The sequence below is a fragment of the Columba livia genome, chromosome Z, assembly GCF_036013475.1.
Source record: "Columba livia isolate bColLiv1 breed racing homer chromosome Z, bColLiv1.pat.W.v2, whole genome shotgun sequence".
NCBI classification, from domain to species: Eukaryota; Metazoa; Chordata; class Aves; order Columbiformes; family Columbidae; genus Columba; species Columba livia.
In genome coordinates, this window is record NC_088642.1 from 14,337,829 (window position 1) to 14,351,830 (window position 14,002).

General features: G+C 41.1%; 1 protein-coding gene across 1 annotated transcript; it reads left to right on the top strand.

Annotated features, from left to right (window-relative positions):
* On the top strand, nt 1–7,579 carry BTF3 (basic transcription factor 3). The gene is made up of 6 exons (XM_065047305.1): nt 1–166; nt 451–519; nt 3,389–3,502; nt 3,700–3,901; nt 6,632–6,688; nt 7,217–7,579. The coding sequence occupies exons 1-6, from the start codon at nt 20–22 to the stop codon at nt 7,261–7,263; spliced, it is 636 nt and encodes a 211-aa protein (XP_064903377.1). The 5' UTR covers nt 1–19; the 3' UTR covers nt 7,264–7,579.
* The last annotated feature ends 6,423 nt before the right edge of the window (nt 7,580–14,002 follow it).

Consider the following 14,002-nt stretch of genomic DNA (forward strand, 5'->3'; position numbering starts at 1 on the left):
CCGGCCCGGGCGGCCGCGCATGCGCCGCGGGGCGCGCGGGCCCTTTCTTCCGGCCGCCATCTCGTTGTCGTCCGCGTGCTCCGCCCGGTCCAGCGCCCCGCCCGCGGCCCCGGCCTTTCCCCCGGCCTCTCCCCCGCTCCGGCCCCGCCGCCACAGCGCCGAGAAGGTACGAGCGGGACGGTGGGAGGAAGGTGGTTTTGTGGCTAGGGGCTGCGGGTCGGGGGGTGGAGGCGGGAGAGGCGGTGGCGGACTGGGCCTGAGCCTGAGCCGCGCCTCAGCGCCGCTGCCCTGGAGTAGAGCCCCGTCCGGCCCGCTGCCGGGCTGGGGATGTTTCTGCTGGGGATCGGAGTGGGATGAGGGTTCGCTGCGGATCCGCCTGGCCCCCCTTCCCGCTGCCGGGCCAGCCGCCGCCTGACCCGCCTTCCACGGGCGCTCTTCTTGCTTCCGCAGATGAAAGAAACGATAATGAACCAGGAGAAGCTCGCCAAGCTGCAGGCCCAAGTGCGCATCGGGGGCAAGGTAGGAACCGCGTCCCCAGCGTGTCCCTGCGGGCACAGCGGGCCGAGCACCAGCGGCCCCGCAGAGCGGAGCGGCGAGCAGCCCCACGTTGGGAGCTGAGCTGCTGCAGGGACCTCTAGAGTCAGCCCGGTAGAAGCGGCGTGTAGTCGTTCACCCTCCAGCCTTTTCTGTTCGGACTTGTGGTTACATATTACAGTAGTCTCGCAGCCTGTGTTCTTGTATGAGCTCTCTTATAAGGCACGTAGGGTTTGACGTGAGTAAACCTTCCAGCAAGTGAGCTCGTGGGTAGTTTTCGTAACAGATTGTAGGTGGTTACATGCCAGACTCCTATCACAAATCTTTAAGGTGTCTATGGCTGTTTTTTTTGCCTTTTAGGATAAAGCTGGAAAATCTGTACTTTTCATACTCTTGTAAAGTAGTGTGCTTGGAAGACCCTTTTATTATGGTGTCTGAACATATGTGGCTGTGTGGTTACTGAAAATTTAAAAAGTATGTTGAGTATAGTCATGTGCTAATAAAGTACAGTGTTGATTTTAAGGTAAGAACTAGTTAGTTTTTTTGTATGCCTGAGGAAATGTACACATGATATTCTAAAATACAATCTATTCAACAAAACTCTTCCTGACAGAGTTCCCAGAAGCTTTCATTTCTGTTTTGAATCTTTTCTGTTTTGAATCTTTTTTTGCCCTTAGCCGCACATTTAGACAGCCTTAAGTCGGGATTAACATAGTAGTTAACTGGCTTAGTGATTTTTTTTTTTATTATTTCTTTTTTTTTTTTTGTATGGGTTACTGTTTAGGCAGAGAATTGCTATATTATATTGATGATAGTCTTTGTGTTACTAGCATGTGTGTATTGACTATGGAGGCTTTTAATGTTTGTCACGTAAGAGCATACATTCAGACTACAGCTCTGACAGCTCTCTTGTCAATATGGGCTGTTTAGAGACATAGAGCAAAGCTTAGAATATGCTGATGATACTGTCATTCAGTTTTAAAATTGGTCTGTGAGATACTTTGAATGCCTGAACTTGTCTTTTAAAATTTGTTTTACAACTGGAAATTATTACTGGGATTCTTCATGGTGTTGTCACCTTGTAAGCTGAGATGGGTGTGGAGGCGACGAAGAGGGAAGAGTCACTTCTTGTGAGAAAAAGTTGCACGTGTCCTCTGTTGGAAGGTTTAAATGATGTTGCAAGGCTGCAGATCTTACAAATAAGCTAAATACTATGTTTAGGTCGAGGGCGATTGTAGTACTTTGTTATGTGAAATTTGAGATTTTTATGTAGAATATTGCTACAGCTATATGTCATGGCTCTTCTTCCAAACCTATCTAGAGGAGTGGCAGATGAGTCTGAAGTATTCCATTGTTGGCCTGCTGTATCCACTCCCTTTTAATATAGAGGTAGGAGAGTGAAAACAGCGTGTTTAAGCATGGTTAGGATAGAATTTGCTTAGTAAAAACCTTCAGTCTTTAGCAGCTGAAATCTGCAGAGGTGAAAGCAGCAGCTCTTCATTTAAATTCGATTGTCTGAGGTTTGATATTTATGTTCAATACGGATAAAAAGGAGGTACATGTTCCTAACACAGCTTTTGATTCAATACTTCATTTTTTGAAATTTACTGAGCAGTCTTTTGTCCAGAAAGACTTAATGTATGTCTTATGTAGCTCCATTTCTGGGTAGTTAAGGGACTAAAATAAAGCAGTTTTTATTATGTTAGTAATTTTCACATTGCTGTGTGTGCAAACCCGACAGTAGCAGGGAAAAGATATCAAGCTTTCTAAACAAACTACTAAACTTCTGAGCTGTAGTCTTCCAAGCATTAGTTTCATGTGAATTTGTCAGGAACATTCCTCATTGCTTGTAAATGGATTATGTTAGAGCTGTTAGTGTCCAGTTGGTTTTCTAACTTCTGCCAGTTAACTCAAAAGGTATTGCAGCCATTTATACAACTGTGCAGCAGCACATTCTCTTATTGCTAGCATGTGGCAAATGGGCAACTGGAGTAGGACTTAGATTAATAGTTATAGTGTGTCCGAAAGGAGCTTAGTTTCACCTGTTCCTGGATGTTTTATGTCTGATATTACTGTAGCATTATGATTGTGAAGGAAATATAGAATGACACTTTCTGCTTTTTTCATTCTAATATGGGACAATTATTTCCCTGGAGAAATCTAGAGCTCTTTGTCTTTAGGGGAACTTAACCTTTGCTTGTTTTGCTTTCTAAACAAGGGTAGTCTAGAATACTATGTAGAAATATATTTTTTTAAACCTGTTTATAACATATTTGAAAGACGCTTATTTTCCCCAAATATGCATGTATAATTCAGTCAGATGGGAGATGTCTGTTTGGAATAAAAGTTGAGTATTTTGAGTTTTCTCACATTCATTTGTTAATGATGCATTCATAACTTACGGCCTCTGACTATTATCAAAATTTGGCTACAATTTAAGACAGGTGATCTAAGGAAAAATTCATAAACTTCAGAAGTTATCTAAAACTGTGCTCATTCTTCAGTTTTACGCTTATGATAACAGATAAGGTTAAGCTTGCAGTTTTTATTCTCTAAGATGCTGCAGAATCCCTATGAGAATTGTGGAATAAACATTCTCTGCAGCATTGCTTCCTAAAACCTCATGCTTCTCTGCAAAGCTTGCTTTATAGCAAGGGAAGGACTGCTGCACTGCAGTTGCGGGGGTGGGGTTGTATGCACTGTAGCAAAGAAGCAACACTTTGTATGTTAAGTTAATCTGTAGATGGCTGCAGAGTAGCTATACAGCTCTGAGGATTAGAGTTTGTGAAGAACTACTTAAGTATTAATTTGTAACTTTTTTCTTTTTTTCTTTTTTCTTTTTTTTTTTGGAAAGGGTACCGCCCGCAGAAAGAAGAAGGTTGTCCACAGAACAGCTACAGCAGATGACAAGAAACTTCAGTTTTCTTTGAAGAAACTGGGAGTGAACAATATTTCTGGAATTGAAGAGGTAATTGCTTAAAAGGAAAAAATACTTTTCTATGTAGAAATATAAAATGTATCAGAATCTATTTCCTGGTAAGTAACTTATTAAACTTGTCTGTAAATTATCAGTAGGTCTTTGTTGAGGTTTAGGAGCTGCAATTTCCTGTTAAATTGAAAAATCTTGTTATACTGGTTCAAATACTGGATTTTTTTTTCTTGCAGGTAAACATGTTTACCAACCAAGGAACAGTCATTCACTTCAATAACCCCAAAGTTCAGGCGTCTCTGGCTGCTAACACTTTCACTATCACCGGCCATGCTGAGACAAAGCAGCTGACAGAAATGCTTCCTAGCATCTTAAACCAGCTCGGAGCTGACAGTCTGACCAGCCTGAGGAGATTGGCAGAAGCCCTACCCAAGCAACGTAAGTTGAAACTTGAATGCATTTAATGCTGGCAGCTGACGTGTGGCTTATTTGTGTAGCAGCAGTGAAATGCATTGCTCTCTCACTGTCTACACGCATATTATAAAATGCCTATAAAGAAATGGGACTCTTGGATGTTATTTATAGCTCAGATCCAACAAAGAGTAAAACCAAATAGAGCAGGGGCACCTGTCAGCGTATCTTGCAGCTGGCCTAGCACTGGAAAGCTACAGCCAGGCTTGATTTCATGGTAGTTTACTTCTTGGTGTGGCTACCATATTTTGACATACCTCATTCATTAACGCTAGGTATAAGAGTCAGGTTTTAAGAAAATACATACTTTGAGTTTATCTGTTTTGACACTTTGAATGGAAACCGAAGTAATGGAGAGAGTTACTTCAGACATCTTACAACTGCTTTGCTGCCTCACAGGTGTGATGAAGGTGTTTATTCCGTGGACTTTTTGATAGCTAGGAGTGAATTATGCAGTATTTGTAAGGGAGTATGTTAACAGTTCCTCTGTCTGTAGAAGAGTGTAGAGAACAGGACTATCAGGAACATTATGTTAGATAAACCAAATTCTAACTCCATCTTTAAATTAGTATAAGGACATGGACATATGTTCTTCCCAAAACTGTGTGGGGAAAAGTAGAGAAGGGACCTAAGTGTGTGGTGTTTAGAAAAACTGCTGCTGCTAAAGGGTGAGAATTTGGAGTGAAACACAGGCTTGTTGATGCTGGGAAAACTCCTTGTGTCCTGCATGTACTGTCTTCCTAATTTTATGAAATATCTGAATCACAGAATGTTAGGGATTGGAAAGGACCTCAAAAGATCATCCAGTCCAATCCCCCTGCCGGAGCAGGAACACCTAGATGAGGTTACACAGGAATGTGTCCAGGCAGGTTTTGAATGCCTCCAGAGTAGGAGACTCCACAACCTCCCTGGGCAGCCTGTTCCAGTGTCTGTAACCCTCACTGAGAAGACGTTTCTTCTCATATTTAAGTGGAACCTCTTGTGTTCCAGTTTGTACCCCTTGTCCTATCATTGGTTGTCACTGAGAAGAGCCTGGCTCCATCCTCGTGGCACTCACCCTTCATATATCTGTAAACATTAATGAGGTCACCCCTCAGTCTCCTCCAAGCTAAAGAGACCCAGTTCCCTTAGCCTTTCCTCATAAGGGAGATGCTCCGCTCCCTTAATCATCTTTGTTGTCCTACGCTGGACTTTTTCTGAAGTCCATTCCTTCCAAGGTATGGAATATCCTGAACACATAGTGTATCATTGTGTCCAGTTTGTGGTAGTTCTTAGCTTCATTCTTACATTTTTTTTTTCTTCTTGTACTTTGCTGCCGACAAGACATGCTGTATTTCCATTCCTCAAGTTGATGATACTTCCCTCCTGTCAGCTGCCCACTGAAAAAGTCCTGCTAGAAGTAGTCTTCAGGAGGTGGAGTAAACTGCTTCTTTCCCCATGGAGCTCATCCTTCCTAAAGCTACCAGTGTGGCTTCATTGTAGCAGTAGGGCTTAAAAGAAAAAAAACTTGAAGGATTTAAAATGATTCCCTAAGATCTCTCATAACAAAGCGAGTGTTTTCTGGATAAGCTCAGTTGCGCAGTTTTAATATTAGGGAAGATTGTTTTAAAGTGCTTGCTTTGTATGACCTAGCAGATGGCGATTCCTTTCCACTTTAGGTGGATGCCAGAGTAGTTGCACTAAACTTTCCAATCAGAATTGTCTTGCTAGATTTGGAAGCCTAATGTCAAAAAGTAAATGGTCTGTCATTATTGTATTTACAGGTGCTAAAGTAAACTTAGTCTGGTCTTGGGGATGAGAGAGAATGCATATAATTTAGGAGGAAATAACATGGTTTGCTTTTGAAATGTTGCATTTGACACTAAGAGGTACTTAGGTTGTAACTGTTTTCTGCTGTTAAAAAACAAAGTAGAGTTAGAAGTGACTTTGTCTCAAGCCCTTACTGACCAAAGCTGATGCATTCATCAGGGTACTGGTCAAGTGGAAACCCATCTCTGTCCTCACGTTTTTCTTGAAAACTGAGGAGGATTAATAAAACTGAGGTTATACAGAGTATGAGACAGCTTACCCTTGTAGTATAGCTAAGAATAGCAGTAAAAGTAGTGGCACAGGCACCCAGGGACCTGAGATAGCTATTCTTAGCATTATACTACTGCAGTTTTGGAGGTGCTCATTGGTCTGCCACAGCGGACATGGTTAAGTCTCGCTAGCTCTGGCAAATACAATAGGAATGGTTAGGAAACTACTCAGTCAGCAGATATGGACCAGAACATGTAGTTACCTCAATCACCTAAGTATAAAATTGTGCATCCAGTTTCATATTCCTCTGACTTTGCCAGGGAACAATCATATTTTTAAGCACCTCTGGTCGTGTGTGTAATTGTGAAGCTGCAGGCCTAAGATCATAAGATCTTTTCTTTTCCTTAAGACTTGTTGCAAGGCACTCAGTATACTTAGGTACAAGGTAGTGACCAGTAAACTGTAGCATGCATCCTCACATTTCCCCACTGGGCTGTTTTGAGTGTTAGCAGCAACAAAAGTTAGTTGAAGATTTTTGTTCAGCAGGGGAACTGGATAAAGCATTGCAGTTTAGCTCAGACTCTTTAATAATGTTTTAAAAAAAACACAAAGCAAAACAACTAGTCAAGATACCTATGGTGAGCTTGACTGATACTTTTGAACTACTTGCTCTTGCAGCTGTGGATGGAAAAGCACCACTTGCTACTGGTGAAGATGATGATGATGAAGTTCCAGGTAAGAACAAGCATGCAATGGAGTAGAAGTGAATTTTCCTGATAGATAACCTGTAGCATATGATTGGGCCAAGGATGGTAGGAGTATTTACTAGTCCCTTGCTGTCACAGAATTTCTGTGGGCAGGTTATTTCATGGTTTTCAAACACCGTGAGAGATTTAGATGGACTATTCATTTGAGTGAGCATTTTTTTTCTGTGTGGAAGTAGTAGCTATGGCTAAGATAATTATTTAATATTCAATAAGAAGGGTGGGAATAAACTACCTTTTCAGTATCATTTTGCCCATTGTGCTATAGTGAAGTTAAATGCTTTTAGAATTGTGCTTTATAATGAACTATCTAAAACTTACTTGATTGAACAAGAAGAATGAACTGTGAAGCTCTCAAAAGTTACTTGGTCTGTATTTTATAAGCTGAAGTCTTTATGTTGTAGCACTTGATATGAAGTACAACTTTGGGAAAAAAAAAAAAGCCAGAATGTTTGGTGAAGTGGATCAAACTTTAATTTCAATATTCTTCTTTTTCTAGATCTGGTTGAAAACTTCGACGAAGCTTCAAAGAATGAGGCAAACTGAACTAAGTGTCACTTTCTGAATAAAGTTAAAACTTGAAAAAGCTATATGGAGCTGCTACTTTATATTGTGACTGCTTTTATCTTATTTTCTGATGAGATCTCAAGATCTGTAATATTTGGAAACTCCTTGAACCTGCAGCTCTTTAGTTACTGCTTGTACACAATATTATTTTTGTGGCCTAATTGAACAAACCTGTGCTTTTAAATAAGTCAGATTGCTAATGAATTTCTGCCTAGACACAATTTTTGAGTAACTTGTATACAAGCAAAACTCTATCTTTAATGAACTTTGGCATACAATAAAAATATAAAATAAAGTTCCTGGTGTGGCTTCTTGCCAGAAGACCGTAAGTATTAAACATAAATATTAGACAATGATAGAAGGTCATGCTTTTCTGCAGAGCATCTTCCTTTTGCTGTGTTAGAAAACTGGTTTTAATTTTTTTTCTGTGCATAATGTTGCATTTTAGACTTACTAGATGAATTCCCAGTGTTTGTAGATCAGAGCTACTTATGCTGTAAATCTTTTTATAATCTACTGAATTAAAGAGGTAGATCTGTATTCTAGAAATAATTATTCGTGGTGTAACATGACATAAAAAGTGCAGGCTGAGAGAGAGCTTTACTTGGCAAAAACTCTGGCAAGCTGTTGGCATCTTGTGGGAACTAGATAGTAATGTTAAATTTTTATTTTCAGGAGTGTTTATTAGGTATTTGTAGGGTGTAAGTATTTAAGGAATCAAATAATATTTTCCCAGTATTTTAATTTTACTTATCTGAAAAGTTCAATTGTGGGAGGGAATGAAGTATAGGAATGGGAAAATGCCTTAATAGAATTTATCATGGCTCCTAATTAAGTCTGTATTTAGCATCTCCAGATGTTAACCAATAATATTTGGATGTTTCAGGAATATGTTCTTTCTGTTGCTTTTGTGTGTTTCAGAGGAAAGGAGAACTTGTTTGTTGGGCGCAAGGAATACTTTTTAAATGCTGGTCTGACATTTGCCTAGCTGGAGCTTCCAGGGATGAGAGCTAAATTTCACGTTTGGTAGTCTTTGATGTCAACGGTAGATCACTTCCATAACAAGCTGAGCTAGGATAGAAGAGCACTCAACTAGCAGCCTTCTAAGGTTGTCTCTAGAGCAAGTACTTCTGGAAGTGGAAATTTGTCCTGACTTGTGCAGCATAAAATTCAGGGGAAAACTTGGCTATACCTGTAGCAAACTTGTGCCTGGGAAGAGGTGGGGCCGTGTCTGACTTGCCAAGCATGTTTGTCATGGTGTAAGTCATTGCTGTTGGGAAACAGTGGAGGAATGAATTGCTCAACCCTTGCAACTCCTGTGGTTTGAGGTAAAACAGGAGTCTTACATGAGCATGTCATGGCTGAAGTCAGGTGCAAGAACTTATAGTAACAATTTCATTTTACTTGTCTCAGTTTGCACGTACTTTATCAGTAAATTACACTTTTAACATTGAATTAATTTAAATAAATAAAGTGCATTTATTGAATTGTGGCAATAATGTAGAAGAACTAAACTATGCAAATTTGAGTTTTGAAATGAGGGTGGTGACTTTAAGCTAGTTGACCTGTAAGCAGTGAAAACTAAATTCTGCAGAGTTGTTTACCCGGCTTCTTGTGACCTGTCAAGTCAATAAATCCGTGCTGATTTTTTTTGAGAAATCAGTAATTTGTGACTCTGTGACTCTAAGTCCTCAGAAATATGTCCTTTAAGCCACTGTAGGTAGCCCTTGCTTATGAGATGTTTCATACTGGTTTCTGCCTTAGGAAGTGGCGTAGTGTCTTGCTTAAGTGATTTAGACACTGTTAGCCATTTCCCTACTGACAGACATACCTGGTGCTTAAAAAAATAAGATGCTTGCTAAAACAGTATCTTTGAGATGCAAAATAATGCTTATCCAGTGATAAGCAGCCATGTGACCTGTTTGTGGAAGTCTGCATGCTGGGTATGCTACCAGTCAGGAAATACTGGCATGTCTCTGCATCCCTGAACTGAGACTAAGGATGAAGATATGATCAAAGTATGTTATTGACTATAGCAGATTCTAAATGGAAGTAGTTCTGTTGTTGGAAGTTTATAGTAGTCTTCATGTCTAACAGTTAAATGCTCGGCTCTGGACTCAACACTGTGATTATTTTCTTTTAGTAAGGAGTTTAGTTATGGTCATTCTAGTCAGTCATTAACTGCTAGAAACTGAAAATACTTGTGTTTGTTTCTCATTAGCTTGAACTTCTATGTAACCGTACTGTAATTATGCCATTACAGATGCACATCTGTAGTCTTGCTCAAGGAAAATGGCTTTGTATCTCCATTCCAAATATCTTGGACAATGGAGAAATGAAAACAGATGCCTACATTTCTATTGAAACAAAAGTTTGTTTGAGCTTTTCATTTTTAAAAAGCTGAGGGAATGTCCTGGGTTTGTCAGATCAAGCTTTGTAACAATTTTACTCCAATGCAGTGGTGAGATTTTTTTTTTTTCATAGTTTTTGCAAGATTTTTAGAAATATCTTCATAATTTTTAACCTCATGCTTTAGGGCTTTGTTCTGATTTAAAATTAGTATATGCTGTAGAAAAACCCAATTAAAATTCTTCTGGAAGATGGTGAAACTACATCTTTTATTAAGGTAGTGTGGTGTATATAGCAAAACAAGAACCTGCCTACTATGGTTTTAAAATAACATTGTTTTTAAAGCTCTAGAAGGCTTCTTGAGTCATTAGATGGGATTTTTTTTCTTTTGTCTTTTGATATGTTGTGAGTTTCAGGTTGTGTCTCTTAGGAAGTGTCCCCAGTGAGAATTTATCCTAATTAGCAGTGCGTATTTAACATACGTGACCGAGGAAGATCACTTGGTTTAAAATATTCACAGCTCAATACCTCAAATACCCAATCAATACTTGTGTATCTTACTATATTGATTTGCTGGGTGTGTGGAGGAAATTCATGTAGCTCTGTGAAATTTTCTGCTACCAGTGTGTTTTGCGGGTGGAAAACACAGACATTTCACCTCCCTTGAAGTGATTTCCTGTATCTCTGCTGAAAACTTAAATGTCACGTTATGGTACAGATAAGAGTACTGGAAGACACTTAAAGAGAAAAGCTTGTATTTGTTCTCAGAATCAGTGGAAGAATTAGATGAAAAACAAGATATGATCAAAACAGTGTCCCGGAAAAGCAGTTGTGTATGTGGATATAACAGAGTGGGAGGTGAGTGGAGGAAGCTGGTATTTTTGGTGGGAGGTGGAGGGGAGTCATTGAGAATCCAGAGCGTGGAAGCTAAGCTGGTTGATCATGCTGTTTGTGAGAAAGGATTTGAACAAGTTACAAAACTGCAGAGTTAATGTTCAGCAGAAATAGGGAAACCTACCGGGAAGTTTGTGTTGATGACTACATTACAGCTTTAAGTGACTGACCAGGTGGTCGTATCTGTAAAGAAGAGAGATTTTAAAGCTAGGTATTTTAAAGTGCTAACATGTACTCAACATATCTTTGTCTTACATAAATATATGCAATGTGACTCCTGATTTTTTCTAAGCTATTCATTGTTCCTTTTGAGACCAGTCTTGAGGGATGTGTGTCAGGTGAGGAGTAAAAGTCAGAACCCTGAATTTTACGAAAGCAAGTTTCCAGCTCTCCAAGGAGTTACTCAACAGGACCCCCTGGCAAACTGCCCTCAGGGACAGGGGAGCAGAACAGAGGTGGCAGATTTTAAGGATGCTTTCCAGGGAGTGCAAGAGTTTGTGATCCCCAGGTGTAAGAAATCAGCAAAGGAAGGCTCCTGGCTGAATGGAGACCTGCTGTTCAAACTAAAGGGCAAGAAGGGAATGCAAACGCAGGGGAAGCAGGGATGGGTGTGTTGGAAGAGCACAGGGACACTGCCCGGTTGTGTACAGGTGGGGGCAGGAATGCTGAGGTGCAGCTGGAGCTGAGCTTGGCACAGGACGCAAACAATAACAAGAGGGGCTTCTACAGGTACCTCAACCACAAAAGAAAGATCAAAGAAAGCACAGCCTCCCCAATGAACATGGCTGGCAACCTGGTAAAAAAGGGCAGGAGGAGGCTGAGGTACTCAATAATATTTTTGCTTCGCTCTACACTGGCAACCTCTCTCCCACTTCTCTCGAGTGGATGAACTGCAAGACAGGGACTGGAGGAGCAAAGTCCCTCCCACTAAGAGAAGGTCAGGTTCATGACCACCTGAGGAACCTGAACATACATAAGTCTACGGGATCTGATGAGATGCATCCCAGAGTCCTGAGAGAACTGGCTGATGTAGTTGCTAAGCCACTCAACAAGGTATTTGAGAAGTCATGGCAGTCAGGTGAAGTCCCTGGTGACTGGAAAAAGGGAAACATCACACCTGTTTTTTTAAAAGGATAGAAAGGAGGACTCTGGGAACTACTGTCCTGTCAGCCTCACCTCTGTGCCTGGGAAGCCCATGGAACAGATCACAGAATGTTAGAGATTGGAAGGGACCTCAAAGATCATCTACTCCAACAGATGCTCCTAGGAGCTGTGCTGAGGCACTTGGAAGACAGGGAGGTGATTCGAGACAGGCAGCATGGCTTAACCAAGGGCAAGTCCTGCCTGACCAATCTGGTGACCTTCTGCTATGGAGTAACTACATCAACGGAGAAAAGAAGGGCTATGGATGTTGTCTATCTGGATTTCTGTAGGGGCTTTGACATGGTCTCCCACAACATCCTTCTCTCTAAATCGGAGAGGTATGAGTGTGATGGGTGGACTGTTCAGTGGATGAAGAACTGGCTGAATGGTCTCACCCAGGGAGTACTGGTGGATGGCTCAATGATAGGATGGACACCAGTGACAAGGGGTGTCCCCAAGGAGTTCATATTGGGGCCAGTACTCTTTATTCTTATATCTTCATCAATTACATAGACCAGGAGTATCAAACTCATTTTCACCAGTGGCCACATCAGCCTCACGGTTACCTTCAAAGGTCTGAAGGTAATTTTAGGACTACTTATACAGTCCTAAAGTTACATTTGGGCCTTCAGAAGCCAACTGCAAGGCCGATGTGGTCCCCTGGTGAAAATGAGTTTGACACCCCTGACACAGACAGTGAAATCAAATGCACCCTCAGCAAGTTTACAGATGACACCAAGCTCAGTGGTGCAGTTGACACCTGAGGGACAGAATGCCATCCGGAGGGACCTGGACAAGCTCAAGAAGTTCACCCATGTGAACATAATGAGTTTTAACAAGGCCGAGTACAAGGTCCTTCATCTAGGTTGGGGCAACCACTGATATCAATAGAGGCTGGGGGATGAAGGATTCTAGAGCAGCCCTGTGGAAAAGGACTTGGGAATACTGGTGGATGAAAAGCTGGACATGAGCTGACAGTGTGCATGTGTAGCCCTGAAGGCCATTGTTATCTTGGGCTGCATCAAAAGCAGCGGGGCCAGCAGGTGGAGGGAGGTGATTCTGCCCCTCTACTCAGCCCCGGTGAGACATCACCTGGAGTCCTGTGACCAGCTCTGGAGCCCTCAGCACAGGAAAGAGATGGACCTGTTGGACAGGGGTCAGAGGAGGCCATGAAAATGATCAGAGGGCTGGAACAGCTCTGCTGGGAGGACAGGCTGAGAGAGCTGGGGTTGTTCAGTGTGGAGAAGGGAGTCTCTTCCAACCCAAACTATTCTATGATTCTATATTTTATAGCTTCAGCCGCATCCAGTGATTTGGTAAGTTGCTGAAGATGTTTTCCATCAGATGTGGAAGTTGAAAGATCCTGACCTATAAGAGACTGGATTCTGGGAGGAGGTTTGCTTTACAGAAAAGGAGTTGATGGTGCGGCTCAGCCAAGGTAGTCTGTAGCATGAGCAAATTTGACTGTGAGTCAAACTCAATAACCTTAAAAATGGGTGAGAAGTGGGTGCATTTAGAAGCTGTGAGAACCAGGATTTCTGTGTATTCTCGTAAACTTTAAGCTGCGTTTTTTTTTTTGGTAGCATAAGCTACTTACAGTCTCATTGTGAAGTCTTTTCATTGCTCTGTTGCTATTATGCCTTCATGTATTGATTATCATCAGAGAATGATGTTACTGAATAGAAGGAAGACAGCTTATGTTACTGTACTGTCTTGCTATAATCCCTGTGTTTGTTTATTTTGTTTTTGATTTTTTATTTTTGGTTTTGTGAGAAATAGATTCAACAATGTAACTTGTTTATTGCCCTTACATTGCAGTGAAGGTATTGTGGCAATGAAAAAGCCATTCTAACAGGATTTGTGTAGTGCAGGGATTAATAATTAATTCTTTTGCAGATAAGTTGCAGCCCAACCTTTTGTATTACTAATGAATCTGAACAAATCATAGATTAATTAGTGTTATAATCATATAAACACTAATAATTATTTTTATAGTGTATGTCTATTATTTCCTATGTAATAATTATTTTTATAGTGTATGTCTATTATTTCCTATGTAGGCAGAAGGCAGAATTCTAGGACATCTTACTGCTATTGAGATCCTAGGCTGGTTGAAGCTCAGTTTGATCATGCAACACTTTCCTCACACCGTCTGGGATTTGGTGTGCTGTGCAGGATATTGGCAGGTAATGGTGGAAATAACTGCTGCACTTGCAGTCTTTATTGTACGTTTCTGTTGAGTATTGGTTTAGGTGAGTTTGGGTACTGGAAAAAAGGGAGATGTGGATTCTGCCCTACTCTCTGTTTTTAGAAGGCACCTGAAGTTGAGTTG

Excerpts from the sequence above, each read along its gene's own strand:
- BTF3 (XM_065047305.1), top strand. The coding sequence starts at position 20 with ATGCGCCGCGGGGCGCGCGGGCCCTTTCTTCCGGCCGCCATCTCGTTG. Across the intron at positions 3,503-3,699 it reads ATATTTCTGGAATTGAAGAG|GTAAACATGTTTACCAACCA; the intron begins GTAATTGCTTAA and ends TTTTTCTTGCAG. Across the intron at positions 6,689-7,216 it reads TGATGATGATGAAGTTCCAG|ATCTGGTTGAAAACTTCGAC; the intron begins GTAAGAACAAGC and ends TTCTTTTTCTAG.